Genomic DNA, 27,302 nt, shown 5'->3' on the forward strand with positions numbered 1-27,302 from the left:
CAGCGTCGCCCGCCCTCGCACCAGTAGCGGCAGCGCATCGCAAAGGGCCGGGATGGGCCATTTTCCCCTGCCTGGCGCTCGGGCACATCATCGTCGTCGTCTCGCCCCTTCCGCTGCGTTGGTTGTCGTCAGTGCTGGCTCCTCCTTCCATTTCGATCCATCACTGGGAGCGATCGATTACAGAGAGGCTAGGCAGCGAGCGATCGATCTTCACCGGGTATGTGCTACTGCACGACGTAGAGATCGATCGAAAAATGAAGTGTCCGGCCCGGGCAATCCGTACACATAAGCTGCGTGCTACCCGTGACCGTCAAAGTCTCAAAGATACGGTGGTACTTGTACGCAAACTGCCAATGAGTGCATCGCGCGTACGTACTCCTACTGTATGTCGACCTCACAACATCATCATTTCCCAAAGGACACAGCATGCGTGATGCGTGTATGCTCGGTTATTAGGTCTCTAGAGCTAACAACGGTCTCCGTTACGTTCCTCCACCTAGGAGCAGTAATTTTTTTTCGAGCAACTTGGAGTAATAATTGAGCACTAGCTTTAGGCAAAGTAACAGATCATGATAATAATGCTCTGTTCACAATCCAACTTAATTTTAAATATTTGTAGCTCAAAATTATATAAGATTAGAGCCCGATCTCCTTAGAGTCTGGTCCTTAATTTATCTAGACTAAAATTTAAAATTATTTACCAATTACAGCCTCTAGCTAGCTTCCACGACGTGCGATCAAAATATCAGGAACGAATGAAGCTACTACTGGCTAGCTAGGTTAACAGAAAATTGCATTCAATTATGTAGGAGTAATCTCTAATGGCAAGGATAAGTAGTACTATGGCAGGCCTCGTCACTTTTCAGAAAGCTGCTTACTATACCCCCGGCCCGTGCGGTCGGGCTCTCACACCGTCACACGTACAAAAGCACGCACGCGTCCCGGCCGCTAGCTTTATTTGGCTGCACCTGCATGGGAGAAACAAATATAAAAATATACAACATTTTTTCTTTTTCTAATAGAAAGGATAAGAGTCGATGTGCTAAAGTTGAATGCAAAATTTTAGTATATAATAGCACTCATACATTTGCATAGACTTAGTGCTAAATTTTAGTATTTTTTAGGTATTTTGGATATTTTTTTAGTATTAACATTTTATTGATGCTAAGTTGTTGCATAAAAAGAAGCAAAGTTATAACTGATCAAGTTACACTTCCTACGTAATTCTCCCATTAGAAAATGATCGCAACATCGTTTGCACGTGCTCTCAGCGACCCGAGTTGGAGGTCAGCCACAACGGAACGGATCACTTGCACAATGGTGCGATATTTTTGCAATAAAATCCGTCACTTTTGGATATTAGCATTTGGATTCAAGCACCACTGAGTAATCAGGTCCCGTGAAAGAAGAACCGAGTAGCAGCGACGTGCAAATAAAATAACTAATTATTTTTTTTACCATTAGACAACATGTTTGTGCTAGCTCGTGCTACGTGCAAATTAAAGAACAAAACTAGGACATGTTTGTTAAGAAAAAAGAGAAGTGGCGATAGGAAATGAAGCGGCCGGCCGGCTGGCTGCCCCGAGCAACAGCGACGTCGCTGTAAAACCGCACGAGCCGATAGCGACCCAGACAGAGGAAGAGGAAGCTGCTGCTGCTGCTACCCTATACGCATGCATGCGCTACACATGGACTCCTGTGTTCTCCCAATCTATCAACTCTTGCCGCGCCGACACGGACCGAGCTTAGCATGCGATGCTGCCTTGCTTGCTTTGCCGATCAACCTCACTTTTACAGAGCTAACCACTAATGTAAGAGCAGTGACGGGTAATAATACGCAAATTAAAGTAATTTTTTCTGGGAGGGCAACAATGATGCGGCGGTACTGACAAGGCGGGGCGGGTATATATTATTCTAACTTTATTTTTCCGGAGTGGTGTCGTCTCATCATGCTGGTGGCCGCTGCAATTAGTAGTCACTTCAATTAGTGGCTGATCTATCTTGAGCCTTAGCTTTAGCGCCTGTTTGGATCCGGGCTGAAGTTTAGTTGTACCAAATTGGATATTTGGATATCAATTAAAAATATTAAATAAAAGCTAATTATAAAATCAATTGCATAAACGGAGGCTAATTCACGAGACGTTATCATTAGCGCATGCTTACTGCAACACAACATGGTAAAATCATGAACTAATTAGATTTAATAGATTCATCTTATAAATTAATCGCTATTTATACAATTAGTTTTATAATTAATCTATATTCAATACTTCTAATTTCCTAATTGATATCCAAACATATAATATGTTATGTTATGTTAGTCCCTCTTATCCAAATATACCCTATGCTACCGCATATCCATCCATCAGCTCCCTTTTCGTTTGGAAAAGAATCCTGCATCCATTTTTCCGTGAGGTGACGCCATGACGGGTTGGTTGTCCGGTGTTCACCGTACGTACACGCAGGGGGCCTTATAGGAAGGACCAGCCTATTGGTTTGGTTCATAGACATCACGTGAGTCTCTCACTCCAAAATGCCTGCCTGCAAGGTGTGTCATTAATTTTGTAGCTAATTGAATATATACCGTTACAATTATAATCCTGTAAATGTACCATTATAATTTTATCATTTTTAAAGATATGCCACTACATACCTCTTCGATGTGTTTATAAAAAAATATAGATCAAAATACCCTCATTTTGTTCCTCCCATCCTCTATCTCATTTTTCCCTCTCCTCTGCCTCTCCATGTCACGACGGCCATATCTGCCCAGCGCGGATCCATCGCCGGCCCTCCTCCTAGCCTGCTGCGCGCATCCACCGCCCGCCCTCCTCCCAGCGTGCCCCGCGCACGCCCTAATCTGGCCTGGCCCTGCATATCCACGGCCCGGTTCAGCTGCCCATCCTGCCGCGCGGGTGGTGCTCCGACCCTGCTCCGCACGTCCGCGCGCCGCACTCCGGCTCGGCCGCCTGTCCGGCCGAGGGTGCGACACCCACCCTCCTTCCGGGCGGCCTGCCACGCCGGCACTCCAGCCCGGCCTCGCGCCGCCGCGATCCGGCTCTGCCGCCTATCCTGCCGCGCGGGTGGCGGTCCGACTTGGCCACCTGGGCCGCCGCACGTGGCGGCACTATGACCCGCTCCCGTGCAAAGGCGGAAGGCGAGCACCACGTGGCGCCAGCAGCACCCGAGGGCGGCAAACAAGGGAGAGGAGAGGAGGCGGTCGGGGTGGTTGGGGAGTGGAGGGAGAAGGTAGCGATGGAGGGGAGCGCATGGAGGGGAATAGCAGCAGAGGGCGAAGGTGGCAAGAATAGTAGAGAAGGCGCCGGTGCCATGAAAGAGAGGAGAGAGAGGGGATGAAAGGAAGAAAAAGAAGATGAGGATATTCTGGTGTATAAAGTTTAAGAAACACATCGAAGAAATAAGTAGTGATGTGTTTTTAAAAGTTGTAAAATTATAATGTATATTTTAATATGATGAATAGTAACAGTAGATCTCTAAACTCGAAGTATTATAATGGCATATATCCAATTAACCCTTAATTTTGTGCTGCAAAATGATCAGCAACTTCTTTGCCCCTCTGCAAATAAAAAAAAGGTTTCCGGATCCTCGTGTGATGTAAAATTTGAACGGTCATCATCCAAATAGATAGAGAGAGACGAGTAAATTGACATGAATATATACGACGTGCAGTGTCTCATGTGCAATGTCATCTCACCGTTCTGCCCGACCGAGAGTGCCGAGACTTGCGATCCGTCCAAAGATTTGCCCAGAATAAGCTCCCGTCCATCCAGGCATCCAGCCGCGAGCTGTGAGCTCGAGGTGATCGATTCGAGCCTAACCTGAACCGAGGAACACGGCCGGGCTGCACGCCCCCAAGCAGAGTTGACGACGCACACACCACCGTGCCGTGTCCATCTTTCCACTGGCAAAGCAAGAGGGCGAAAATGGCTAGAGATACGCTCGATGGCTACAGATGCATGGATGTCTGGTTTTCGGTGGCCGTCCAAGGTTGCCGATGACCCATCATCCGCCCATACATCCGTCCAAGGTTGCCGGCGGAGCTCGTCCACGACCTGCTGGGTTGTTCCGCGCTCCACAGGAGAGTATACTCTAGCACTCGCCGGGAACGGAGACGGGTGAAGCAATTTGAGCACGAGGAGGACAGCTGGGGGCGGCCGGCAGGTGCGCGTGCGACTGCGGCTGCAGGTCGCCGGAAAACACACGCCGCCGTCGACGGAAGCGAAGGGGAGGACTGCCGACAAGGAAGGAGGGACTGATTCGAAAAACGACGAACCCAAATTAGGGGTATTCTGCAAAGTATCGGATCGCGATTAAGAATCGCGAGTCGAATTAGGGTTTTTTTTTGAAAATTACCATGACCAGCTTTATATTAAACCTCCTGATTTGGATCGTGATTACAAATCGCGATTCAAATCAGAGGGTTTTATGAAAAATACCGGGTGATAATTTTACTTAAACCCCCCACAATTGGATCGCGATCCAAATCAGGGGTTTTCTGCAAATGGGTACCGTTCTTTCTCCTCCCGCCGGCGGCCGGAACCCGGCGGCGACGAGGGATTCGACACCGCCAGGCACCGAGGTCCCGCGGCGACGAAGAAACCCTTCGGATCCTCCTGGTATTCACCGCCCTCGGCGGACGACGCCGAGGCGCGAGGACATCGATGGCCCACGAGCCCCTTCAGCCATGCGCGACCGCGACTGCGTTTGCACGGCGCGACAGTGCGGGGACGAGCAACGCATCTAGTTGCACGGCGCGACGGCGACCTTGCGGGGCATCTAACCGCGGCAGCAAGCGGCGCAGCGCCTCCGGTGCGGGGCGGAGAGCGGAGGCCGGCCGCAGCGCCGAGCTTCGTCACAGCAAGTTAATCCCTCTTCCCTCCGTCCATTCACGACCCGTCTCTTCAGCCAGCTTGTACCGAACTCCTTGCATCCCTCCAAATCCATCCAATGCACATGTGTTCGCGATTACACGTGCTTTGATTTAATTACTTTTCATGTTATTGCGCACACAGGGTGCTTGTTGTATTACCTGGGTGAGCACCTTTGGAAGTTGGGATCTCTAGATCACTGGAAGGTAACATGCTATTGCAGTATACTAATTTTTGTTCTAACATATGAATTTTTTATTGGACTTGCATCCCTAATCACTCAACTAAAAGTCTATTTTGCTGCTCAATATGTGTGCCTGATCTCTTTATTTTGGGGAACAAGGTAGGACGCATGTGGTTGAGATGATGTGACCCCAGCTTGGTAGTAGTTTTTTGGGAGGCGATATATGACCTTGTGTTTGACATAATGTGAATTTGATCTATTAAATCACAATTGGGTCTCCAATTTTTCTGCTAGTGTAAATTGTAAGTTCCATACTGGTTTTCTATTCTTGTAAAGCTAATGGAAGTGCATACTTTCCTCTGGACTGTTACTATCGACTCTTGACTGAACATTACATGGATTATTATGTGATGCCTATTTGAGGAATAAATTTATATTATTATTTCACACCGTTGCAGGAGATGAAAAAAGGTAGTGAAGTCAGGCAAGGTGCACTCTATATAATAAAGCTACAACATGTATACCATTAACAACTTGTAAGCTGTTCTTCTTTGAATTGTAATGCACAGTTTGCCTTAGAATTGGCACGATTTGTGATCATCAACTTGCCGTGCAGTTTTGGTGCAAGAAGTGGTAGTAGCATTAGCATGTTTTACCCTGGCCTTTATTAAAAAGCATTATAGTCCCTGAATTCTTGCTTAAACACATGGATGTGGTCATTGATTTACCAGAGTGATGTTCATGAGTGAACTCATATTAAGTCAAATACCTCACGACTGCATCTGATGAAGCAATATATTTCTGTATCTGGAAGCTGTGTTTCTTTGCTCTGTATATGGAAGCGTGCATGTAGCATAGCTACCTTTGCCATTGCTCATAAAAAATCTTGTCAGGGCTTTGCTTCATTTTTGAATCTTTATAGTACATATCATCCTTGCTAATTCTTGTTGCTTGCTAATTCTTTATAGCACATTCTTTCTACCTGTAGACTGTTTTCTCCTGACCATCACTTTCTTTCCTTTTTGCTGAGCAAATCTGTATTTCAAATGGATATATGTGCCGGTTGCAGGAGTGGAGTAATCTGAAGATTCTGCATTCAGTTATCAGTTTCTTCTGTAGCAGTGTTTCCTTTCAGTTTCATCAGGAACCTGATTCAGTTTCGTCAGACTTTGGAGAGCATAGCAACTCGGCTTCCACATCGCTCAAGCTGATGACTTCACTTCAATGCTTAAGCGCATTTTCTTTGTTTTGCCGGACTTACAGTATTAGTCCCCTTAAATCTAATTGCTTAACGTAATTACTGTACTTTTCACACACACAGAATGTTGTACTGAACATCATCGAGATGCAGAACTAGTAAACTCTAGGTTAAGGTAGCAGTGAATTGTATCCTGGATCTGTTATCAGTGAAATATCAGCTGTTGTTCCTTGCCTATTTGGTTCTTGTTCTCAATTCCCTGCTCGTTCGTTTTCCCCTCGTTTATCTATTTTTGACACATTTTGGTGCAGCTAACACAAATCGTAGCTGAAACATGTAAGCATAAGAGGTGATAGGATCAAGGATAGCTGCTGAAGTGCTGATAGAAACTACCAATTTGTGTTACATAGACTGTCCTTTTTGGTACAGTATTTTCTCTGGGAGGTCATGAGCTAACTGCATCCGAACGTCCTTGCCATTGTGTTAACAGAACGCCATGCAATGGACAATGTGGAGACAGCTACTTTTTTTTGTCAGGGCCACAGAGACTGCATGAGTCGTTGAACCGAAACTCTGTATCCAAAGACTTCAGAAAGACTTGGGTTATTTGCATTGTTTGCTTACTGAAACTCTGTATTCAAAGTTGACTGACACAAACAAAGGGACCAATGAATTCTGAATTTAATTCATGGATTTGATTTTCAGCTCCCGGTTTAGCATCCACCAGGCGAATGGTAAACAAAGCCTGCTCTTCAGATGGAACTTGCTCATACAAAATGGGAACCTAGGAAACATAGTAAGAGCAACGAAGGTGCCAAGCTCTGATATGTGCAGGGGCGGAACCAATAATTTTGTTTTGTTTCACATGGACATGACATGGCAAAATGACAAGTCCAGTCTGCTCTTATCTCGCTCGTAGTGCTGCCCTCACGATCACGCTTCCCAAGCGACAGATAAAAAGGGACGGAGGGAGCAATACGTTATCGTGCAAATCGACAGGAATGCGTGCGAGAATTCTTGCAGAAATGCTGGATGCTGCTGCGTGCAATGCATCCGCCATTGACAAACATGCTGGGAGCTCAACAGCACATCTCGCGTTCAGCTCCAGTTCCATGCTGATCAGGGCCCATCTCGCGGCCCGTCGTCTGTTCGACGCAACAGCACGCCGGACCCTTCTTCTCTCTCTATCTGCAGACGGATACTTTGGAGTTGGAGGAGACTGGAGAAGGGAATTACCCTGCCGCTCCCAGGACGGTGGCGGCGGCGGAGTCGGATACGCTCCACCCCTGATGGAGCATTCTTTGAGCGGCGTGTCGATCGGGCGGCCATCGCAGGGTTCCGGAGCTCGTCTACGACGTGGTTGTTCGCGCGCTGAACAAACCATCTCAGCAGCCTTCCGCGTACTGCAGTAGAGGATCCTCTCTACCACTCGCCGGGGACGGAGAAGGGTGCGGCAGGAAGGATGAGCACAAGAAGGACGGCTAGGTGCGGCCGGGCGGTACGCGTGCGACAGCGGCCGCAGTTCGCCGGGAAGCCCACTCCGCCGTCGACGGAAGGGAAGAGGAGAACAGTGCGGACAGGGGTGTTTAATGAAAAATAGCGTGACCAGTTTTATACAAAACCCCCTAATTTGGATCGCGATTAATAGTCGCGATCCACAGGGTGGTGTATGAAAAATACCGAATGCAGTTTTTTCATAAAACTCTGTAGATTGGATCGCGATTATTAATCGCGATCCAAAATAGGGGTTTTTTATGCAAATGGGGTATCAGTCTTCCTCCTTCCGCCGGCGGCGAGTGATTCCGACTCGGACAGGCGCCCCAGTCCCGCGCGGAGGATCCCTCCAGCTCCTCCTGGTCTTCCCCGACCTCGGTCGACGACGCCAGAGACGAGAGGCACGAGGACATCAATGGCCCACGGACCTCTTCAGTCATGCGCACCCGGCCGACATCGTCGGCGCAGGCACGCAGGCACGCGATCCTGGCCTCCGCCTCGAGCTCCACAAGCCCTCAGCCAACGTGCTTCTGCGTGAGCGCACACGTGCGCTCGTCGGTTTGCTAGCAAGGACGCTGGCGGCGGCCGGTTGCTCCTGACGGCACGGACGCCAAGAAGGCCAGAAGCACCAATCGATTCCGAGAAGACACACACACGGCATCGAGAATCTCTCGTCCCTAGCGACCTCGGTGGCGTTCATCGGCGTCAGGAATCGCTGCAGTTTATCACACCGTGACAAATCAGCTTGCTCTGAGGACCAGCGTCCAGATCAAGCACAGGGGATGAAGAAACTTCAGTCCGGCAGCGACTTCACCTGATCAAGAGAAACATGTAGGACTGGATTTCCCCGGAATGCAATGCGCGTCAATACTTACCTGACCTGATGACCTGAAAAATCAAGCTAGTATGACATTCCGGTCAGGTTCAGGTATTTTGGGTTACTGAATCCTTCAAAGGGATACCCCTGCTGACGTTTCATAATGGTAATCACTTCTTGTTTGCAAGAAGTCGGCGGCGAAATTCTCCAAGGACCCAAATGGGGTATAGATTGCGGTAGTTGGTATAGTTGAAGTATAAGAGATGAGAGGAGTTGAAGCACCTAACATGTTCCTACCAAAATAAACAAGACAAAATGAAAGAAAAATAGGCATCTTGTGATGGACTGTTCTGTTCGTCGATGTATCCTATACATTATTCATCAGCGTAGGACTTCTTAACTCTGGAGTATCGCATCCCATTATTTTTTTTCACTGACAATCTATCATGGAATGGAATCCTCTTCGACATAGCTTTTCTTTGCCTTGATCTGCAGTTCTGCGCAAGACTGGACCAGAGGAACTGAACGGCAGGCGGCTCTTTGAACTCTCTGCATCAGCAGCGTATCTGCCGTACGAGTACTGCAACGATGCCGCTCGCCATTGCCGACGGTGACCGAGCACAGATACTTGAACTTGCCCGCCACACCTCGGCGGCGTTCGTCCACGTCCACCTCCATGCCGGTCTGGCCGAATTACGTCGATCCTCCCCATTCACCGGCCAGGACACGGCGGACGTGACTGACCTTAGCGTTAGGGGCCGCGGCCTCCACTCCGCTGCGAGCTCTCACGGGTCACTGGACGGCCGGAGTTGCCGAGGCCCCAGGGGAACGGCGAGCGGTGGAGAGCTCGAGGAAGAAGAAAAGTGTCTCCGTTTTCTATTACACTCACTGCAATCTTAGCCGCACATGTGCCATCCGACGCCTCGGAGACAATCCGGGGTGGACGGTATTCGATTTACCGTCCACCCCGGACCGGACGGTATGTGAGGTACCGTCCGCCCCCACCCGCCCCGCGGGTCGGGATGCCAGTCGGCAGACTCGCCACCGCCCAGCCGCCCAGGCGCCCACCGGGGCACCAGGCTGACATCGTCGGCGAAGCCACCTCCCGCTGTAGGCGCGCTGGCTCTCGCTCGTCAGCTTGCTGCCCAACGACGCCGGCCCGGCTGTGCCGCCGTGGACGGCAAGACGGTCGACGACGCTGAGAAGAGACAAGCTTGGCCTCGGGGCGTCCATCGTCATCGCCGCCCATGCCGTTGCCGTCTGAACTTCGGCCCAAGCTGCCGTTCTCACAGGAGGTGAGGAGGAGGAGGTCTCGCGCACTCGTTGGCTCGCTTCCCAACGACGCCGGCCCGGCTGCGCCCGTCGCCTTGGACGCCACGGCAAGAAGGCTAGAAGCACTCGCACCTATCGGCCGGCGCTCCTCGGACATGTCCCGTCACCACCGGCCATGCCGATGCCGCCGGCCCGCTGCAAGCTGCCAGAGCGCAGAGGTCAGAGATCAGGATGTGTCGGAGTGGAGCCCGTCCCTCGCGTGCCGCCGAACGCTTTGGCGGCCGCTGCCGCTGCGCCGCCTCGGCCGGGAGGCCGCAGACCAGGCCAGTGCCGTGCCGAGGCACCGGGGATGAAGAGGATGCTTGCCTTGACAAGTCAAACTCGTTCGTGCAGGTTATAAGTTCAGATGCGGCAGTGTGGCTGCCAAATGAGGTTTGAACTACAGACCTAAAGCACCCTATCGGCAAACAGGCGGGGCTCCAAACTGGCATGAAACTCTCTGTAATTTCAGCAGAATGTGCTCCATATATAAGAGCTTATTGTTCAAGTATCCTTCCAATGTGAATCAGCATAGCACCTGACAAATGTAACCTGAGAAAAACAAAACCCCCCGACCTCTACATCATTGAATGCCACAAGCCCGCAACTGGACTGAGGTTCTTAACAAATGAGCCATATAGATCATCTATGTAAGACAGTAACACAACAACGGAGCCAAATTCTTCGTCTGTCAAAATCAGCAACTAGGAACGCTGCCGCCGGATTTTCAGGTAGCCGAACTTCGCTGCTCCTGGAGACGATCCGTCGAAAAGGATGGGCAGGTACCCGGTAGCAGCCTTGTACCTCTTCTGAATCTGAATAAACGTTCAAGGCAAGAAACATCATCAGTGTCCAACGGTAAAACACGGGGAGCCTTGCGGAAAGGATACTATCAGTATGTGAAGTTACCTCTACGATCTCTTCGCTGCTCCTTGCACAGTTCTTCCCAATAACACAAATTGTGCCACCGGAGCCTCCGCCGGTGATCTTTGCGCCAAATAGACTAGGGCGGCTTCCACCTTCTGATGTTGTCCTGTGTTGCATTTCTTGTACTAGATTAACTAGTCTGTCAGTCCCATCAGAACCAAGGCCACATGCGCTGTAGCTGTTGTGGCACTGCCAAAATCATGTGAAAAAAATATGTCAACAGTCTGCCGTACATTTTCCTCAACTTTATATTTACACAGTAATCCTCATTGTGCAATAGGAATAGAGAAAGGTACATCATGTGAAGAGAGACTCAAATTCACCTGGTACATAAGTTCTCCGAGGGCTGACAACTGCTCATCCGTACTACCTGCTGCTAACAATGTTTTGAAGGTCTACAGAGCAAAAGTAATAAGAATGTCAGGAGTAAAATCAATGAAGATATTGTACAGCATAAATTCTTCAGTAGAGGGGAATTAAATGAATGGACATTAGTTGCAAGAATTTTAGTTTTTTGGGGTAATTTAGAATGTTCTGTAACTTTAGATGGTCCGCACCATATCAGTACTGTCATTATAGCATGTTTTTCAGGAAGGGAACACAAACTTTAAAATGATGGCATTCATAAAAAGCCTCTCTGATTTAGAAAATGGATTTGTTAGTGTAGAAACAAATAATATGGGGGAGATTTCACCTCAACGCGGAAGTTTTCATATATGGGATGTCTAGTAGGAGCCTTCACACTGTAAGATCTTTTAGGATCAATAACTGTCACTGTGTCATTGTGATCTCCATATTTCTCTAAAAATGCATCTCCACTGATCACCTCTGGAATGTCTTTTGCATAAGCAGCTTCATATCTGAATGAGACTTTATTACTATCCATAGAATACCAGAACCATAAATATAATTCGTGAATTTACTAAGTGTACCTGTGAGGCGGTAGGTTGCACAAATACTCCATTGCAGCTTCAGATTTCAGTAGATCCATACCATTTTCTTTATGACAATCAGACTCAACAGGGGCCTTTGAAGTTAAGGATTCTGAAACTAAATCTGATGCTGCACACTTGATCATCTTCCTTCCCATGTAAGTGCCTACCCTTACAGATCCGTAATCTCCCCCACCAACACTAATAGTTCAAGAGATTAATTCTGCAATTAGATCCAAGTACCCAATTCGTCCAATAACCCAAGTAATGTTTCCACAACACAAGCCTGTGAGGAAATGCTTCCTACCTATGCCGTATCCCTGAATCTAGACCCCAGAACCGCATATGAGTTGGTATGCTAACCAATTCCTTCACTTCTGCAGGCTGCGTGATCAAACAAATACAAAAGCAGCATTGTTTTCGACTGGAGGAAAAGTAGGATGTATCAGTTTCTGTACACTGGAACTAATAAATAACACTAACCTGGCAAACCATGGCAAGGAGTTTGTTAGCTTCTCCACATGCAGATGCCATTTGATCCATTACCCCACAAGGAGCTCCAACAACATGATTCTCAACCTGGAAAAAAAACATTAGACCCATAAAAGACTTGTAGATTATATTCTACCACCAGATTTGAGTTAGTCTTAATACCTTCTGACAAAGCAAAGCAAGATCCCTGGGGATGATGTTTAAACCTATGGACAAGTAAAAAGGAAAACATTAAAGATGCTCTTTAGAGACGACTTGTTACTCAGAGTTCATGATAGGCTAAATAGCCATCGTCAATCTACAAACCATAGGCAGCGGCAATAGCAGACATTGTAGCAACCTCCACTGATGCAGAAGAAGAAACACCTTTGCCTTCCGGTACAGCGGATGAAACCTGGAATTTTGGAGCAGAAAGAAGATAGGGACTGATTACATGATTACAAGATTTGACATGAGCAATTGCATGCTAATGAAAACTTGAGTGATTACCAGAATGCTCATACTGTCAGTGAACTGGACACCAAGCTCAGTCATCAAAACTAGAACTGTTCCAGCAACATAGGCAGCCCATCTGAGATAAGGATAGTTGAGCTTGAAAATGTAATTGAGCAGCTGGAACTCTGTAGTGAAATAAAAGTTATTGGCTTACTTTTGGGATGGATTCTGACAGAAAAACTCTCTGGCTTTCTCATAGGGTATTGGTTTTTCACCATCCATAAAATCTGACAGGCGCATATCAAAAGTTGGTGCACGGTTACTTAACTCAGAACCAAATGATACCTGTGACATAATCATGTTTATAATAGGATAAGAATTGACAAATCATGGGAGTTAATACAAATGCTAATGAAAAAAAAGCCAGATCAAAAGAACAACCACTTGGTAAACTGCAATTATACTAAAATTCAAATTAGCCAACATAAGCACTATTATCATGCATCTAATATGCAGTACCTATGTACACCGGCCCATGGATAACTCGAGAAACGGAGGTGCAAATTTTTTGAGAAATAGATGATATATCGTAATTTAATTGAACATACAATCTGTATCACAGGTGCCAGGCCTGCATTCTCCAGCTGTCTTGCTTGTGTGTGTTTCCAAAGCTTCTGCTTGCTGGGGTGGTTTCTCTGAACAGCAACATGGCATGCTTCCCGAAGGGGCATCTAGTAATTACATCCAAAATTTCAACCATAAATTCCAGATACATGATCCAAACAAATATATACACACTGCATATATAGTTCTTTCCAGCAGTTTATTTATTTATCTTTGGCATCAAAGAGAATTCCAAAAATTTAAAAGATTTACAGAAAATACAGCACACATTAAGATTCAGTGAAATTCATTGTTCTTGCATGCTACATCATTGCATATTTAACAGTAGCATACTGATGTCACAAAAGATGTGAATAGCATATGATCAAATATTTATGAGTAGAGTATCCAACTATTAGCTGAACTTATAGTATACAATGAAACAGAAACCTGTTTCACCTGCTATTGAGCATACCTGCAGAACAAGACTCCCTGAATAATCAGCAATGCCACCCATGACATCTAAACGTCCAGGTGCCCTTGCTATATATATTTCCTTCTGCAAAGGAACCAAGTGGAAAACCATTATAACATATAATTAATTTATTCAGCATTTCGAGTGATTTACTTCATTTATCCATGTACATAACAACGTTAACAAACAAATCAATCTGTTATCAAAACTGAAGTTACATAGATCCATGGAAAATTAACAAACAAGAGATGAATTGTGCAAAAAGAGAGACTGATGAAATGAACATGTTCCTTGAAAACAAAATGGTTCTGAAGTTTATGCAATAGAAATTGTAATCCAAGTTGAAACATGAACAGCTAAGCAGCATCTTATCTTATTAAAAATACCAGTTGCATTTTGTGATAAATGTTGAAGCCTAACATGGCAGATTGTCTCGTGAATTGGCAAATTCATATGGCCTACAAAATACAAGAAAATAAACTCTCAAACTTTAGTTGTACCCTAGAAGTATCAGAGGATAAATATAAGTGCCCCATGTGAATACTTCACCAGTATGAAAAGTTTTTAATGTAAGTTCAGTCCCTGGCTCCCCAATTGATTGACCTGCAATAACACCTACAGCTAACAGCTTCCCCCAATTCAACCAGATTCCCATGAGTGGGACTACGCCCATAACATAATTGACAGATCCAAGATGTGCTCCAGCAAGAAAAGGGGGTACTAATACATTTTGGTTGTGCCCAAATAGGATTAGCAGTTGAAAATGAAAACTGTACAGCATAAGAAAGTTGGTCTACTTGCACATGTTCAGGAATGTATCATCTCATTGTACATTGTTGCAACTTATGAGGCCTTGCTATCCTACATTCTAGATATGATGCATGAACAGAAGCATTAATGCTGCTCCACAGGGTCCTACAGTTCACTAAAATGAGCACAAAGAACTGCCAGATTAATACCTCCCAGTCAAAGAGAACAGATGCAGCAGTTCTCTCTTGGTATTGCTTCTCAGAGCTTTCCAAATTATTTCTATTAAGTTCAGATAAGCTCTTCAAGAAGTCCATTGTATCTGTTAATCCTTGCAGGTCCCCATGGAGTATCTCGAAGTCTTCAAAACATCTACTGGAATCAAATTTGCAATTCAGTTGCAAAATATCTTTTTGGGAAACTGGAGATGTGTGACAAAAAACAAGAGATACTCACAACGCTGCAGTTTCCTTTATTGCAACAATTTTTGAGGTCGAAGCAGCACCAGTTTCTGTCTCAGATAGAGAGTACCAGTCAGGAATGCGTACATCTCTACCAGGAGCCCTTTGAAGTTGATACCCTGACACTATGGCATCTTGCAGTCTTCTTGCACCACTAAACTATAATTAAAAATAGCCAAATTGGCTCATGTTACTATCTTAATCAAGGGTTTTAAAAATATTGCTTCCATCTCTAATTTTCTATGGGCATCCATGTTAAGTGATTTTACTTAGCACAAAGCATCAGAATTTTTTGATAGAGGTAATTTCCAAAAGAAAATAAAGATCTTCCATTAGGATTTCTTTCTTCGTATGAGTCACAAACGCTATAAACTTCAGGATGAAAACAAAAATAAATTTACATAGATGGAAATGGTAGGTATGGAAATAAATTGAATTGCGCACTCAACGGTCGTGCATAATCACTCACTTTATCAGGAATACATTCCTTTCCAATAGCAGTGTCCTGGAGGATCTGGGCAACCACCTGAATGGACAAAGTATTAGCCTATCCACAAAATGCAAATGTTGGAAGCCCAGTATTACAATGTTATCCTGATGTCAGCTTAGGCAGCTGATTTTGCATAAATGCAAATGTTGTAAACAAGTGACTACAGAAATAGTTTGATTTCAAGCTACTGTGGACATAAAAACATCAATAAGATATTGAATATATGTAGAAAAAGAAAAAACCTCGCCACCGTTTGTCGGGCCATTGTAGCATGGTCGAAGTGTGAGAGCACGAAGCAAGTAAGGTTTCCAGTGTCCAGCAAGAAAATCACTTCTGATCATCTCAATGCTGTTTTGGTAGTGCTGAAAAAGCACAGGATGGGACAGAGAATGAAGGCATTTTTAACACAGCTCGGCATAAGTTATTCCTACCATGATTCGATGATAAGATAGGGTTCAACCTCAAGCAAATTTCGCAAAAATGGCTCTTCGTTAAAGTAATCTCGTCGAACAAACACAAGTGGCAGCTTATAGGCCAAGACCTCACTTGCAGCTCCATATCCAATTTTTCCTACAAACAATGAGAGTAAACATACGCATCTAGCAAGAAACCCCAAAAGGTAGAAAACTAGTAACTAGGCAATCAGCAGTTGCAACATATAAGATTAAGAGGTACCAAGCATGCAGTCAGATGCCGCTATAACATCAGGTGTGTAAGCATCTTTCGCAAGCTTTATGAAGTTCGGTGGAACATCTTGAGAATCAGAGGCACCACATACCTTTCATGAAGAGGGAGCTAAGTTTAGCCAATCACATCAGTTAGCCACTTTTCAAGGGATAATATCACTGTGCTCTAACAAAAATGAACATACCAAACAGATCCAGCCATCAGGGAGCCATTCTTGCTTCAGTTTCCATCCTGCTGGCTGAGGGCATCGGCACACCAATTATTCCATAATATTTGTGACAAGTATTATGTAATTCACATAAAAACTTTGAGCATACAGAATAGCAGAATGGATCGAAGCTTTTGAAGCATGATACATGTAAAACTTAATGATGATGTGTTCTGCTAAAAGTTAGAAAGAAGCAAAGTGATACTGAGTAAAGAATCGCGGGGGCTTCATTACAAAATGGTGTATCTGGGTAATAGCTAATCATAATGTTTAGAAGTAACTGAAAAGGCATTGCTTCTTGATTTACATAACAGGCAATGAGCGCCCCTTCACTGCAAAAAAACTATGACTACCGAAGGAATCATAATCAACAGGTACTGGTGCAGAAAATAGGAAAGCTCAATTCTGAGGAATCAGATGAGCACGTTAAATTAGTGAACATAAGCACTTCAAAATAACCGCATAAACCACTGCCACATGAGAAAAAAAAGAAACATATGCCCTAAGCTTATCAAATTACCTATATAATAAGTGACCCACCTGTCCCCCAAAATTAAAAACGAGCACCTTAGCATTCTCCTCAAGTCCAAGTTCCTTCCTCACCTAATAGGTCAGAACTGAAACATGTAAATAAGCAAACCATAAATGAAACAATAAATGAGACAGAGTGTCGTTCTCCAGCAGAACACAAACCTCAGACCTAGATTTGCGCAATCCTCTTACGATGAGAGGCACATCAATGACATTGCGGAAAGCTGGCACTAGGGAATGAAACAACAATCTATTTTCATGATAGCTGAGAAAAGGGGAACAGAAGCATTAAGGAAAAAGAGAAGATAAATATAGTTGAACATACTTGGGCCGTATCCAGGTAATCGAAGTAATATGTCACAATGGGCATAATCCTCTGATATCTGTAAATATTGATGAGCTAATTGATTACTGAACAGGTAAAGGTGTCCATTGCCATAATATGGACATAATTTTACAGTATTACATAAGACAAAATTCTGGCATATCGGGGCATATTTGCAAATAATCTGTAGATCGGTATTCGGACACTTTTATAAAAGGGTAAATTATGATCCTGACATAGTAAAAACATTACCTGCCAAACAGTAGAACGGTGATGATATCCAGCCTCCATGATGTATTCAGCATATATGAAGTCCCAACTGCAAAATGCAAACAGTCAAACAAAAAGTGAACTTTGAGTTGATAAATATATGTTGTTCTTAGGTGAAACTGCAAGTAGGATTTCCTTCAAATAAGTCAATATTTATTGATTTATTCAGATGACATCACAATGTCAAGAGACTAGAAAAATTACACGATTCAGACGGGATAAAAGTACATCTCAATGCTATACTCAAATCTCTCTGGAATCGGCAAGACATCAAATTGGCCAAGGCAAGGTAGAAGATTATCGCGAGGCTCACCTAAAATTCCCAATGCATACAGAGCGGACGCCCATATCTGCAGCCACCCTGCACACCACAGGAACAACATCCGAGACCTGCACCAGAAGCACACACCATGACCCAGTTCACTTCACTGAATCACAGCACCGGTAGCAGAACGTACCACTAGGTCCGCCTTGATGGAGCTCAGCCACTCGGACTCGGCCCTCAGGATCGACTCACGGGGCACCACGGCCGCCTCACGATACTGCATTCCGCAATCAGAGCATCAGACAACAACAACCAGCACGAGACGAAGCCGGTGGGCACGGGGAATGCCGGAACGGGGGGTCGGGGTGGACCTTCTCCAGGGTAGCGAGGCGGTCGACGGTGAGCGCGTCGGCCTGGACGGCGCCGCAGTCGAGCAGGACCCTGCGGATGCGGAGGCGCGGGGACCGCACCTCGGCGGTGAAGACGAACTCCGGCACGGCCGTCGCCACGTGCACCTCGTGCCCCGCCGCGACCAGGTGCCGCACCACCTGCGATCCGCGGAGCCGCGCAAATGCAGGCGGGCAAGCCGGACCTGAGGCTCGAAACGAACGTTGCCGGAATGCGAGTGGCGAGCGGGACTGACCTCGATGGCGCGGGTGGCGTGGCCGAAGCCGTGGCCCGTGAGGTAGAAGGCGAAGACCAGGGGACGCGGCGGCGGGGAGCGGTCGGCGCCACCGGCGGATGCCATGGCCGACGACGAAACGTGGGGAGCTTGGCTTGGCTTGGGATCCAAATGGGACGATGGCGTCGCGGCGGCGGCGGTTGGGCCGTAACTTTGGGGAGGGAGAGGGACCTGGGGATTAGTTGACAACTGGTAGGACTGATGAGTGATGCCTGATCCAAGTACCAGGTCCACACAGCACACCACTCCTCCCGCTGCAGTTTATTTGGGTCAATCTTGTAGTATTTTTCACGGAAACAATATTTTTTTATGTGAAGTAACTATGTGACTTTTTTGTTTCAACTGAGAGTAAATTAGTGAATTTAATAATCCTTTTCGTTCAGTTGTACTCCCATACAAGTGTTTTTCTTAGAGCTTATTTGGTAGAGCTCCATCTTATTCTAATTCTATGTAAAATCTGATTCTCTAAGAGAAGTGATTTTGTAGCTGAAAGTGATTCTTTTTGATTCTCCAGCATAAACTTTTAGAATCAGGATGGAGAATCATTTCATAGAATTAGGAGACATTCTTTTCAGCTTCCAGCCTCTTAGTTCGTTTCATAAAATCACTTTATAAAATCAGCAGAGAATCAATTCTATCTCAAAAACTGTTTGGCAGAGATTCCGCTAGATTCATCGGAGAATCAGTTTCGAGAGCTCTGCCAAATACACCTTTAGTTTAACTGCAAGCAGTTAGCTAAGGACGTTGGATAAGATACAATGTGAGTCAAATTTATACCCCAGCCGCGTTCTTAAAAGAAAAATACCGCTCTAAAGTTACACTTTGGCTTATCTGTATATTCTACAAAAAAGTTTAAATTTTTTATCCTCGTGAAGGTACGTCACTATAGATTTTAAGTCATTTTTGCGAAACATAATTTTTTTTAAGTCGTTGACTGAATCTGAAACTGTGAGTCGACAAAGCATGCTGGGCAATCTGTATCATATTCGAGTTCCATGAGTTAATCAAATGCGAAATCTTTGCTTCCACTAGTGAGCAGTATCGAATTACAGTAGTACTCGTATTTATGCAATTCGGACTGGGCCAAGTTACATACACCGACCGGGGCACACACCTTCCTTCTTCTTTGGGCGGGCCTTGTGTCATGACAGGCCCACCACGAGCTTAGTACTAGTAGGTTGCTGCTGCGTCTCGGGGCGGATTAGGCCGAGAAAAGCTGGACGACTTGTTATTTTGAACCCTAATATATGCTTGCTAGGCAGGCTACCGACGACCCGACCCAGGCAGAGGCCCGGATAACAGCAGAACCGGGATCTAGGGTTTCGCACCGGCGGCGATGGAGGTCGAGATGCGGAGGGTGATCTCCCAGGCAAAGCTCTAGCGGTGAGCAGCGGAGGCGAGGGCGTCGTGGGAGAGGAGGAAGATCCTGAGATGTCGTTGGACTGCTACGCCTACGAGGCGAAACGATTTCGCAATATCTGGAACTGCCTCTGTTTCGGTTATGTAATACTACTTGTTCGATTTGGTATTTCCTTACGAGAAGTGCCACCATTCGAATACCAACTTTATAAATATTTATTATTATTATAGGAGAGAGGAGAATTCTCATGGTTTTGCCAAATCCGCCGTGGCAGGCCACGTCGGATCGCCAGCGTGGACATGCCATGCAAAATGACCCATGTACCTATGCGAGCCCACACTAAGACACATTCCTTTCCTATGACAGCTAGGTCCCACTCGTCATCCCTAACCTCCATCACCCATCTACTGAAGGTTCTTATGAAGCCGCATCGCCGCTTCAAAGCTCCCTCTTCTGTTGGCGGCGTCGCTCTTCGGTTTTACCCTTCCCCTCCTGAACCTGCTTCTGCTCCTTTCCATCCTTGTCGCGTCGGCGCGCAATGAGGAGAACGGTCGTGCGCTCGCGGCGCTCAGGCGGGCACTTGACCCTGCCGGCCGGGTCCTGGGCTCCTGGAACCCCTTCGGTGGCTCCTTCGTCGGCGCCACCTGCAACAGTATCAAGGGGCCAATACCTGCAGGCACAGGCAGAGGGCGGAGGAAGGCCCACAGCTCGGGACAGGAACCTTGCTAAGCGGTAAGTTCCAAATTCAGAGAAACCCTGGAATGAAAAATGGGCAATCCTGAGCCAAATCCCATTTTTTAAAAAACAAGTAGTTCTTGACGATGAACCGGTCGTGGGCCTCAGTGCTCATGGTGGATCTGACGCTGCCGCCGCCACCGCCGCGACGTCGACGTGTGCCGACCGGGAGATTCCCCGTGAATGGGCCGTGTCGTGTCCATCCGATCTACCCCGGGCTCCATGGTCAATGCGGGCGTGGAGATGAGCGCCGGCCGCGGGGAGGAGGAGGTGTATTACGAGTCGCGGGACCGCTTGCTCTCCTCATGCTCCACCACTTCGGACGATGACCACGAGCACCCACGGGCGGTGAGGACGGGCAGGAGATGGTGCCACGGCGGCGAGGAGCTGTGAAAAATGCGCAGGCACATCAAACATGAACCCAGACTGATAAACTTAGACTGTCAGTGTTGTCGTTTTTATTAGATGCAGTCATCAGTGGTGATTGATGGTAGATTGTTCGTGGCATCAATGCCTGTAGTTTAATTCATCGCCTGTTACGAGCGGTGATTGTTTCAGTCCTGGTTTGACTTGGAATAGAACTACCAATCTGATCCACGATTAGGCTTTGCCTACTAAACCTCTCTCATCATAAACCACTTTCAATTCCGACGTGCCAATCTCTGCTCTTTGTTCCTACCAGGTATCCGTGAGCAAGCCAAGCTGAGCCATGACGGAACTTAATGACATGAGCGAGAGCGACAGTTCTGAAGAGGTGAAGCTCCCCATGGCCTTGTTCGCCGTGGAGCGCAATTCTAACAAGCGGCTCCTGTTCGATGTGACAACCCAAAAGATCCGCGGAGTGAGCAGCTCCGTGTTCCCAAATGCTACCTGCGCCTTCGAGAATGGCGGGTGGCTCCTCATGGTCCAGCCCAAGCCGCTGGACTTCAAGGAGCAGGCTGTCTTCCTCGTCCACCAAGGCACCAGCAGACGGCTGGACCTGCCGGCGTTCGGTTCCTCCAGCAACGGGCTCTTCGTGTTCTATGTCAACTCCCATGGAACACCTCTAGTGGTGGCGCGCGTCCAGCTTCGTCCCGACCGTCCACGTCGCCTGCCCCGGAGACGTGTACTGGAGCGTCTACAAGCACGGCGCTGATGCGGATCCTCCGCCCTGCAGCGCGTCGAGGGCGGCGCAGCGGCAGCGCCGATTGCTCGAGCCGGCTTCCATCGTCGACGTGGCCCTGCTGGGGACGCAGGCGGTCTGCCTGGACGCCAACGGGGACATCCTGGTCTTCGATGTCACCGAGATGTGACCCGGAGGAGGAGGACGCCGGCGGTGCGCCCGGACAGCGGGTTCGGGCAGTACGCCCGCTCCCTCGTCGCGGCCGACGGGGAGTTGCTGCTGGTGCCGCGCCCGCGCACCATGGAGAACGCCTTCAGGTTCTTCAAGCTGGACATGGAGGCGCTGGAGTGGTCGCCGCTGGAACGCCGGGAGCTGGACGACACCAGCTGGTTCCTCTGCAAGGGCCAGTCGTACCGGGCGAGGGACGCCGGGAAGAGGAGGGTCTACACGTTCAGTGGCCCGAAGCAATGCGGCGGCGGCGGCTCGACGGCGGAGGGCTCTGCTGCTCGTACGTTGGGGCAGGGAACGTCGCTGTAAGTCCATGTCCATCACGAATGTGTATGCCTATGACTTGGATGATGGGTCCGTTGAGATGGTCATCCCAGCGTCCATCGTTACAGAAGCGCGCCGATGGGTTCGGCCCTGTGTATTTGCTATCCCGGCCACATGATCATGTTGTGTCCTGAACTCCTGATTACTGGATATAGTTATGAGATTTAGTATTATCTTGGTGAAGAGTGCTTTTTTTATTATTTTTCAATCTAGACATTTGTATTCACCCAAATGGTCACAGTTTCTATTGGCACCATTAACTGTAATAGGAGCATTGTAGAACAGCAACTAGAAATTTTTAGAAGCTTTGGCAACCATACATGATACATTCAGAACAGATATCAGATCATCCAGAAGCTTTGGGAGCTCCAACATCGTCCGCTCCAAGTTACACTGGTACCCCCAGTAGCCATACAAGACCGATTTAGCATGAAGATGCATACATCTAACATTCTGCAAGGTCTCTGATACCAGCTACCTACTTTGGTGCACAGTACGGCCATGGCTGCTATATCTACATTACCAAAACTCGATGCTTACCACATCTGTGTCAACCGCGTCCTAAACTGCTTACACTAGTGCCCCCTTTCGGAACAGGTGCAGCAAAATGATACCAAAAGAAGAGCAGGCCCACAGCAAGGAGGCTACTGCGTCTGGAGTTCACAGCGCCACATGGTCGATGTCAATGAAGTACCCACCAGATTGCTCTTCGAATGGACAGCTCGTTGCTGGCAAATTGCTTTGGCACTTCCTTGACGACACTTGCTTCCTGTTTCTCTTCTTGTGGTACTGAGGTGGTGGTTCAGAGACCTCAGGCTGGTGAAGGTCGACAGGATCTGGCATCTCAGGCTGGTTGCTGTAAGCAGGATATGAAGTTGAAGAGCCAGGTCCAGCGAGCAATTCTCTGCGAATAGGAGGTGCTGCCCAGCACAGTGGATCAACTGCACAAGTAACAGCAATATAAACAGTTATATCAGAAAACATCATACAGTATGCCCCAAGAACAGCTAGGTTCAGCGGGAAATATCAATGTTGTTAACTAGGAAAAGAAAAAATATAAAGCAAATAAACAATATTAAATATATTCTTTTTAGAAAAAAACAATAGTAAACGAAATTTTAGATATTGTGAAGCCAAAATAGCAAATTGAAACCACAATATATATCATAATCCAGATAGTTTCATGACTTTTAACCACTCATTTGACTGCATTCCTTGATGATGTTTATAATCCATTCAATAAGGCAGCTAGTAAGGTCAGCTGTCCCCAGCTAAACTTTAGTGTGAAGAACTTATCTAGTTTTCGTGGGGCCTATTGGCAGGTTTAAGTGCGAAGGGCTCCCTCTAATATGCCGAGAGAGATATTTACAATGAAGGGGATGAATCAAGGAATGTTGCCAGTGCTGAATTCAGCATTTATGCACCATAGCACTTACAGGCGAGGATAAAGGCCCAGTGTAGACAGAAATACAGAAATTCAGGCCTCAGCCTAGAACCAAAAGACCATTAAAGTCCTATTACGAACATACAATCGAAGAGATATGGAGGGACCCAGCCTGGGGCATGGCTGATTTCTAGCTCCGCCATGGTATTGGATACCAATGTATTACGTGAATTACATATGAAGCACTACAATTTTATCATGCCAAGGTTTTAGCAAACACTATTGGCTGTATGGTGATTGCAGTATTTGATCAAGTTTTAAAACTCCTTACCATCATATCCTGAGTTGTGTCATGCTCTATCAAATAAATGTGGGGAATGGAAACAAACTAAAAAATAAAATTACAGATATAGGCAACAATTCAGCAAATCTTGGGCTGAGTTAACGCACCTTGAGCTATCTCAGGAAGCTCTGGTAATTCATGAGCATCTCTAAGTCTACGCTTTCGAACATAGTCTTCTTGCAGGGGTTTAGGAATAGCAAATGAAAACTGAGATAAGTTAACCCCTTCCCTGATGTAGTGTGGGTTCTCTGCCAAGTACCTGGATATCAAAATAATGATGCATCATGTCATGGGAAAATTTCAAAACATGTCATAGTTCTTGTTTGTAGTACTAACCAACTAGGTGAGTTGGTTATATAAGTAATACACAGTAGTTAGGACAAAGTATCAATGGATGAGCACACCTCCCAATTTCAACCAACGACCTCAACTTTTTCCCAGATGGAGAAGTGTAGTACCTGACAATAAGAATAATGCATATATATGTTAAGATCAAGTATCGTGCATTTGATATGCTCTGAAAGGTATCCCATGCATCCTACAAGCATTTGTTAATCGCTGACATTTGCAATATCAAAATGAAAACTTCCAGAGACTAAGTTTGGTAAAAGTAGATTTCAATGGATATCACTACCAATTGATAATATTAAATTGCTATTAGTGTTGTTCAGACTCACATATTATAAGAGACTACTATTACTTATGGCTTAAGTGCTAAGTAGAAACTGTTAAAAGTTTCATAGATAAGCATATGGGCAAACTAGCTAACTGCAATGAACAAAAAATATAGTGTTAGTCCTTTTGCAAGTTTGCTAAGCTAAGAAGCTGATGATGACAAACCACAAGTGTTACTGCCACTCAAGTTAAAGGATGTAGGGAAGTGTGACATACACATCTGCAAACTTGGTGGAAGCCACTCTGATTCTGACCTCCCTGTCCCAGCCAGGAGGGGGTTGGGCAATGTTTGGCTTATCAAGCGCCCACACCCTACTTCCATCTTGTGATATATCTTCTGGTTCATCACATGATAATTCACGGTTCCACTCACTAACCCTTGTGCATACAAAAAGCTCCTGAGAAATACTCTCGCGTAGCTCTTCATATTTTTCTTTTGTAGGAACGATCCTCCATTTGTAGCAGCTGGCACACTGTACAGTATAAGCACCAATAGAAGGTAGAACGGTGCCATATCCATATCTTGGCTTCTTGGAACTTTGGCGCAGTGAGTTATGATGATCTATGTCACTTTGCTTGTCACGTGTGATCTCAGGATTGTAAAGGACAAGCTGCTTTGATGCGTCTCCCACAGAGTAATCCTTGGTGCTGTCATCATCGTCATCATCAATAATATGCACTTCAACGGATTCAGGTACCTTGCAAGGCTTCTTTTTGGAAGGCCGAGACTTGGAAGTATGGACTCTCCTATTCTCAGGGTTTTGACCTTGAAAAGTCCTCATGGCAGAATAGTCTTTACCTGCATCATAGATTACACAAGGTTCCGTATACATTGGCATTAATTCAGTAGGATTCTGCCCTATTATTCCCCATAAGAAATTGGGGGACTGCTAGAAATTCAACAAAATGGTCTGAAACCAGTACATTTTGAAGAATCCGAACATTAAAATTTAGAAGTATTGACACTGCAAACGCACACAAACACACAACACCTTGCAGTTCTACTAACAATGCGTCATACACATAACTAAGCACACAAGTTGTGTACTACGCGCAATGCCAAAAACACAGAAGCAATGCAACTTCCCAAACAAGGTGTTCAGCGCCAGTAAAAGGCCAGCACCAAATTTAAGGTCACGGAGTGGCGATTCGCGCCAAACCTCCAATGTCAACAACTGACCAAAAGTTAAGCACGACGTTTGGACCAATTAGGTTCCTTGATCCACAAAGTCTGAATAAATTAGTGCAGCACCTGAGCACCAGCTAGCCCCACATGTAACCCACCAGACAAAACAATATGATTCCCCACATCAAGACACCAGACCCACCCATGCTGGTCCCCCTCATTGCTGCATACATAACTATATAAGAACTATCAGATCACAACAGAGCTCGAATAAACACTAGAGGGCCGTGGTAAACAGAAGCTTCTAACACTCCAACTAGGACTCTAGCAAACTGCCCCCAAAAAGTTGCAGCTGAAGCTGGGACCAGGCTGCCGGAGTACCGGAAACAAGGCAGCGCACCACGGCCAAAAGCTCACGCCACTAATCGATCTTGCCGCAAGAGGAGGAGGAGCAACGATCCCCAAACCCCACATTGCAAGAACCCCCCACTCTGCAACACAAAAGGGAGGCAAGCTAACACAGAATCGCCAAAAATGGCAACCACCAAGCGAATCTGCAGGAAGAGAAACGCGCACGCGCAACAGAACACGGGGATCATCCGAGCGCCGCGAGGGAGCTGGGATCGCCCGACGCTTCGTCCTAGGAAGAACACCGTCCCCTCCCGCAGTAGGCGGCCGCGATCGTGGACGGAGGAAATCAAACCTAGAGAAATAAAAAAAGGGGAACTAAAGCAGAGGAGGGAGGGATGGTGGGGGCGAGAGGGGCGACCGGCGTGACGGCGATTTGGCCGAGGATGTGCGGCCTCCGGAGGGGAGGGCCAGACAGTGGCGGTGGGGAAGTGGAGCCTTGGAGGCGGCGAGGGCTCGGTGGTGCCGCCTGCGCTTGCGTTTGTATGCGCTGCTCTCTGGCCCGCTTTGCTGTTTCTGCTGCAGTGTGCTCTGTGCCAGCGTGGGTGTCAGGGTGTATGTGTATCTGTTGTGTATGTGTCAGTGGTGTGATCAGACCTGGGCATAAAAACCGAAAACCGAAAACCGAATGCCGAAACCGAAATAACCGAAACCGAAACTGAAAACACCGAAACCGATCTAACCAAAAGCTATTTCGGTTGTCATTCCTTAGAAACCGAAATAAATTTCGGTATTCGGTTTTTATTCGGTTTAAACCGAATAAACTGAAAAGCCCATTATGTTACAGACTTACAGCCCAGCGGGCAGCGGTGGCCCAGCCCATTACCAACAAACCCTATCCCTAGCCTAATCCCGTGACGGTCTCGGGCTCCCAGTCCCAGGCTCGAGTGCCCGTGCCGCTGTGCTGTTGTAGTGCTGTTTGTGTTGATTAAAATATGTTTGTAATATTTTAAAACTGTTTGTGATGCCTTGTGAATTGTGATCAGTGTTGTCAACTTGTCATTAAGTTGAAATTTGTTGTTTGAACTTGGAAGCATCGGATTTGATTTGTTTGAACTTTGAACCATGTTTTTATTGAACTAATTGATATGTAGTTATGTACTGTTATATGCTGATATATCTGTTATATGCTGTTCGGTTTTTTCGGTAAAACCGAATAAACCGAAAACCGAACGCTCGGTTTACAGTTTCCCA

At 46.5% G+C, this 27,302-nt stretch overlaps 2 protein-coding genes, 1 long non-coding RNA gene and 1 pseudogene across 6 annotated transcripts; 2 read left to right on the top strand and 2 right to left on the bottom strand.

Moving 5' to 3' along the window:
- The first annotated feature begins 4,550 nt into the window (after positions 1-4,550).
- LOC112890702 lies at positions 4,551-6,484 on the top strand. The gene is made up of 4 exons (XR_003228328.1): positions 4,551-4,882; positions 5,034-5,095; positions 5,532-5,609; positions 6,143-6,484. It is a non-coding gene; the product is annotated as an uncharacterized LOC112890702 (long non-coding RNA).
- A 3,855-nt stretch (positions 6,485-10,339) lies between these two features.
- LOC112890979 (L-arabinokinase-like) lies at positions 10,340-18,596 on the bottom strand. 3 transcript variants are annotated; one of them, XM_025957867.1, is made up of 28 exons: positions 18,385-18,596; positions 18,113-18,289; positions 17,935-18,018; positions 17,790-17,866; positions 17,459-17,525; positions 17,207-17,264; positions 17,044-17,111; positions 16,891-16,953; positions 16,327-16,380; positions 16,131-16,233; positions 15,916-16,025; positions 15,698-15,817; positions 15,435-15,491; positions 14,961-15,124; positions 14,717-14,876; positions 13,758-13,841; positions 13,288-13,410; positions 12,894-13,024; positions 12,734-12,815; positions 12,551-12,638; positions 12,407-12,450; positions 12,236-12,331; positions 12,060-12,136; positions 11,753-11,953; positions 11,515-11,680; positions 11,144-11,215; positions 10,803-11,009; positions 10,340-10,708 (listed from the first exon to the last, which is right to left on the bottom strand). In XM_025957867.1, the coding sequence occupies exons 1-28, from the start codon at positions 18,487-18,489 to the stop codon at positions 10,598-10,600; spliced, it is 2,949 nt and encodes a 982-aa protein (XP_025813652.1). In that variant the 5' UTR covers positions 18,490-18,596; the 3' UTR covers positions 10,340-10,597. The 3 variants fall into 3 exon arrangements, with proteins under 3 accessions (XP_025813652.1, XP_025813653.1, XP_025813651.1); XM_025957868.1 differs by having other exon boundaries at positions 14,717-14,879; positions 17,044-17,105; positions 18,385-18,595; XM_025957866.1 differs by having other exon boundaries at positions 14,717-14,879; positions 18,385-18,595.
- Positions 18,597-21,227: 2,631 nt separating this feature from the next.
- Positions 21,228-22,290, top strand: LOC112889074 (annotated as a pseudogene).
- A 240-nt stretch (positions 22,291-22,530) lies between these two features.
- On the bottom strand, positions 22,531-26,619 carry LOC112889965 (methyl-CpG-binding domain-containing protein 2-like). 2 transcript variants are annotated; one of them, XM_025956775.1, is made up of 5 exons: positions 26,470-26,619; positions 24,791-25,373; positions 24,304-24,357; positions 24,007-24,158; positions 22,531-23,113 (listed from the first exon to the last, which is right to left on the bottom strand). In XM_025956775.1, exons 2-5 carry the CDS (start codon positions 25,354-25,356, stop codon positions 22,833-22,835), a joined length of 1,053 nt encoding a protein of 350 aa, XP_025812560.1. In that variant the 5' UTR covers positions 25,357-25,373; positions 26,470-26,619; the 3' UTR covers positions 22,531-22,832. The 2 variants fall into 2 exon arrangements, with proteins under 2 accessions (XP_025812560.1, XP_025812559.1); XM_025956774.1 differs by having other exon boundaries at positions 24,791-26,619.
- Between the last annotated feature and the right edge of the window lie 683 nt (positions 26,620-27,302).

This window comes from Panicum hallii, chromosome 4 (assembly GCF_002211085.1).
Source record: "Panicum hallii strain FIL2 chromosome 4, PHallii_v3.1, whole genome shotgun sequence".
Classification (NCBI taxonomy): Eukaryota; Viridiplantae; Streptophyta; class Magnoliopsida; order Poales; family Poaceae; genus Panicum; species Panicum hallii.